Consider the following 2525-nt stretch of genomic DNA (forward strand, 5'->3'; position numbering starts at 1 on the left):
AAGCTATGGACTCTCTCGCCATTGAAGGCACAACCACACCCACACAGTTCTACTGTGTTCTACCTACTTAGGAGCATGGAAGCCTCTTAAATCCAGATGCTTAGGATTGATAGGTGAAAATGGACCAAGTTCTAATTCATGTGTCTTCACTTACTAGGTGCATAACTTTTTCTTTTTCTTTTTTTTGGTGGAACCGGGGATTGAACTCAGGCCCTTGTGCTTGCCAGGCAAGTGCTTATTCCACTGAGCCATCTCCCCGGCCCCTCCATAACTTTTTCTTTTTAGATAGTGTTTCACAACGTAACCCAGGTGGCCTTGAACTCATGAACCTCCAGCCTCAGCTTCCCAAATGCTAGGACTACAGCCGTGTAACTAACAATTATTTAAAATGTGAACTCCATCTGTTACTGAAAATAACTGTAAGGTGGGATCTCTTCCTCCACAACCAAGTTATTAGACCATGTGAAATGTGGGTGCAAGTGCCTGGCTGGCTAAAAATGCTCCTCCAAAACCGGCTGCTGACAAAAACCACAGGAACTACCCAGTCTCAAGTGATTCGCAGGCAGAATTATATAATTAGCACTGGTATCAATAAGGCAAATATTTACTGAGGACTGCTACACACTGAAGGCTTGACGTCTGTTATTCTCACATCAGCTCTAGGACCTGGCACCTATCTTATGAAGAGGAAAAGATTTAGAGAAGTCAAAATAACTTGCCCACGGTTTCACAGCAGAAAGAGGCAGATTCCACATCCTGGGGATCTGAATCCAAAGCCAATCTGAAACCCAGAACCATACACATTGCTACCCACTGAGGTTTGTGTTGAGACTGCTAAATGTTAGGTTGTGTCTTACTTGGGAACTGCACTGCAGGTCGAGGGTCCGCATTCTCTTTCTGTCGTAAAATCACCACATCCCCATCTTTCAAGCCGTAAGAAGCCAGTGATCTGTGGTTGTCTGTGAGAGGTCTTTCGGCATGGACAAGCTACAATAAGAAAAGACGTAATAGTGTAAGGCACTGGGACGTAACATGATACAAAGCAGGATGATGATCCCGCCTAATCAGATAATGCCGCTCTCTTCGAACTCCTCAGAGATACCTAGAAGGGAATGGCAAATCCTTCCCACCCTCTATCAGATGCAAGCTCCCCTGACCCCTGGTTCCCGCTCTTCAAACCATGACAGCTGTTTCTCAACTTCCCCACAGGACTGTTTCACTTATTCCTCTTACCTGAGTAACATTCTGTCTCCTGCCTCTTTCTTTTTTCCAGTTCATAGCCCATCTGAAATGGACCCCCATGTGGTCTACAGCTCATGGTACACTTCTTGCCTAGCATGTCTGAGCCTGTAAGCTTTAACCTTAGCACCACAAAAAATAAAACAGCGTAGAGTGCTTTCCTGAAATTCTAGCACTTGGGAGGCTGGGGGAGAAAAACTGCCAGGAGTACAAGGCCAGCCTGGGCTACCTAGCCAAGACCTAGTTTCAAAATGAGGAAGAAAAAAAGTTCCAGCACTCAAAACACTGTGTTCACTTGTTTATTGTCTTTCTCTTCTACTAAAATGGAAGCTACCTGGGAACAATGACCTTCTTTCATTTACCGTATCACCAATGCTTAGGACAGGGCCTGTTATATTTTCTGAGTTAAAGGTTGAATGGGTAAGATATGAGGGTGCACAGTCAGCTGTAATTTCAGCCACCTGGGAGGCTGAAGCAGGAGGACTTCCAAGTTCAAGAAGAGCTGGACTATACAGCAAGACCCTATCTTAAAAACAAAACAAAACAATAAATGAATTCACACAAACAGTGGATATAATTTTAGATTTAACTCTGAGCTAGGTGGGAAATTATTCTGAGTACACTAATTGTAGCCGTACTGTTAAATAATAATGTGTACACCTTTATTTTCTGGATAGGGTATTGTAGTGAACCTTCTGTCTTAGCCTCCCCAGCACTGGGATTACAGGTGTGTGCTTCCATGCCTGGGGCTGGGGTGCGGGGGTGGGGGGTACGCAGCGCAGCATGTGGTACCAGGGATCAAACTCAGGACCTTCCACTTGCCAAGCAGGTGATTATGCTGCTGAGCTATCTCCCCAGCCCCCAACATGTGCATTTTTTGTGTGTATTTTAGGGAAGGGGCTACAGGGTGTTTAGGCTCTCATTACTAGATCGGACTCCTAGTGATCCGCCTGTTTACAAGAGCTGGGATTACAGGTACAAGCCACCACACCCAGTCTCCCAACACGTACACTTTCAAAAGAGCTTGTACACTGGTGGATTTAAATAGTTCCTGGATATGGAGACTCTGGCTTTCTTCCTTCTTTTTCACTAACCTTTATCACTCCTATGTTTATGAGGGGAAAAAATAAAAGTGAAAGAAATTCAGAAAAGAACAACAAGCATATGGGGCTGGTGAGATGGCTCAGTGGTCTAAAGCACCTACTTAGAACAAGCTCAGCAATGCACAGGGACTGCGGTTCAATCCCCCAGCACCACATGCCAGCCAGCCCCGCCCCCTGGTGGGC

At 45.4% G+C, this 2525-nt stretch overlaps 1 protein-coding gene across 6 annotated transcripts in view; it reads right to left on the minus strand.

Moving 5' to 3' along the window:
* Nucleotides 1-2525, minus strand: part of LOC101583286 (protein DDI1 homolog 2) — a 48817-nt gene that overhangs the window by 35944 nt on the left and 10348 nt on the right. For all 6 annotated transcript variants that reach the window (XM_023722473.1, XM_023722472.1, XM_023722475.1 and 3 more), the window contains exon 2: nucleotides 858-987. In XM_023722473.1, coding sequence (XP_023578241.1) covers nucleotides 858-987 — 130 coding nt within the window. The remainder of the gene's footprint in view (nucleotides 1-857; nucleotides 988-2525) is intronic.

The sequence above is a fragment of the Octodon degus genome, unplaced genomic scaffold (assembly GCF_000260255.1).
Source record: "Octodon degus isolate 3935 unplaced genomic scaffold, OctDeg1.0 scaffold00092, whole genome shotgun sequence".
Classification (NCBI taxonomy): domain Eukaryota; kingdom Metazoa; phylum Chordata; class Mammalia; order Rodentia; family Octodontidae; genus Octodon; species Octodon degus.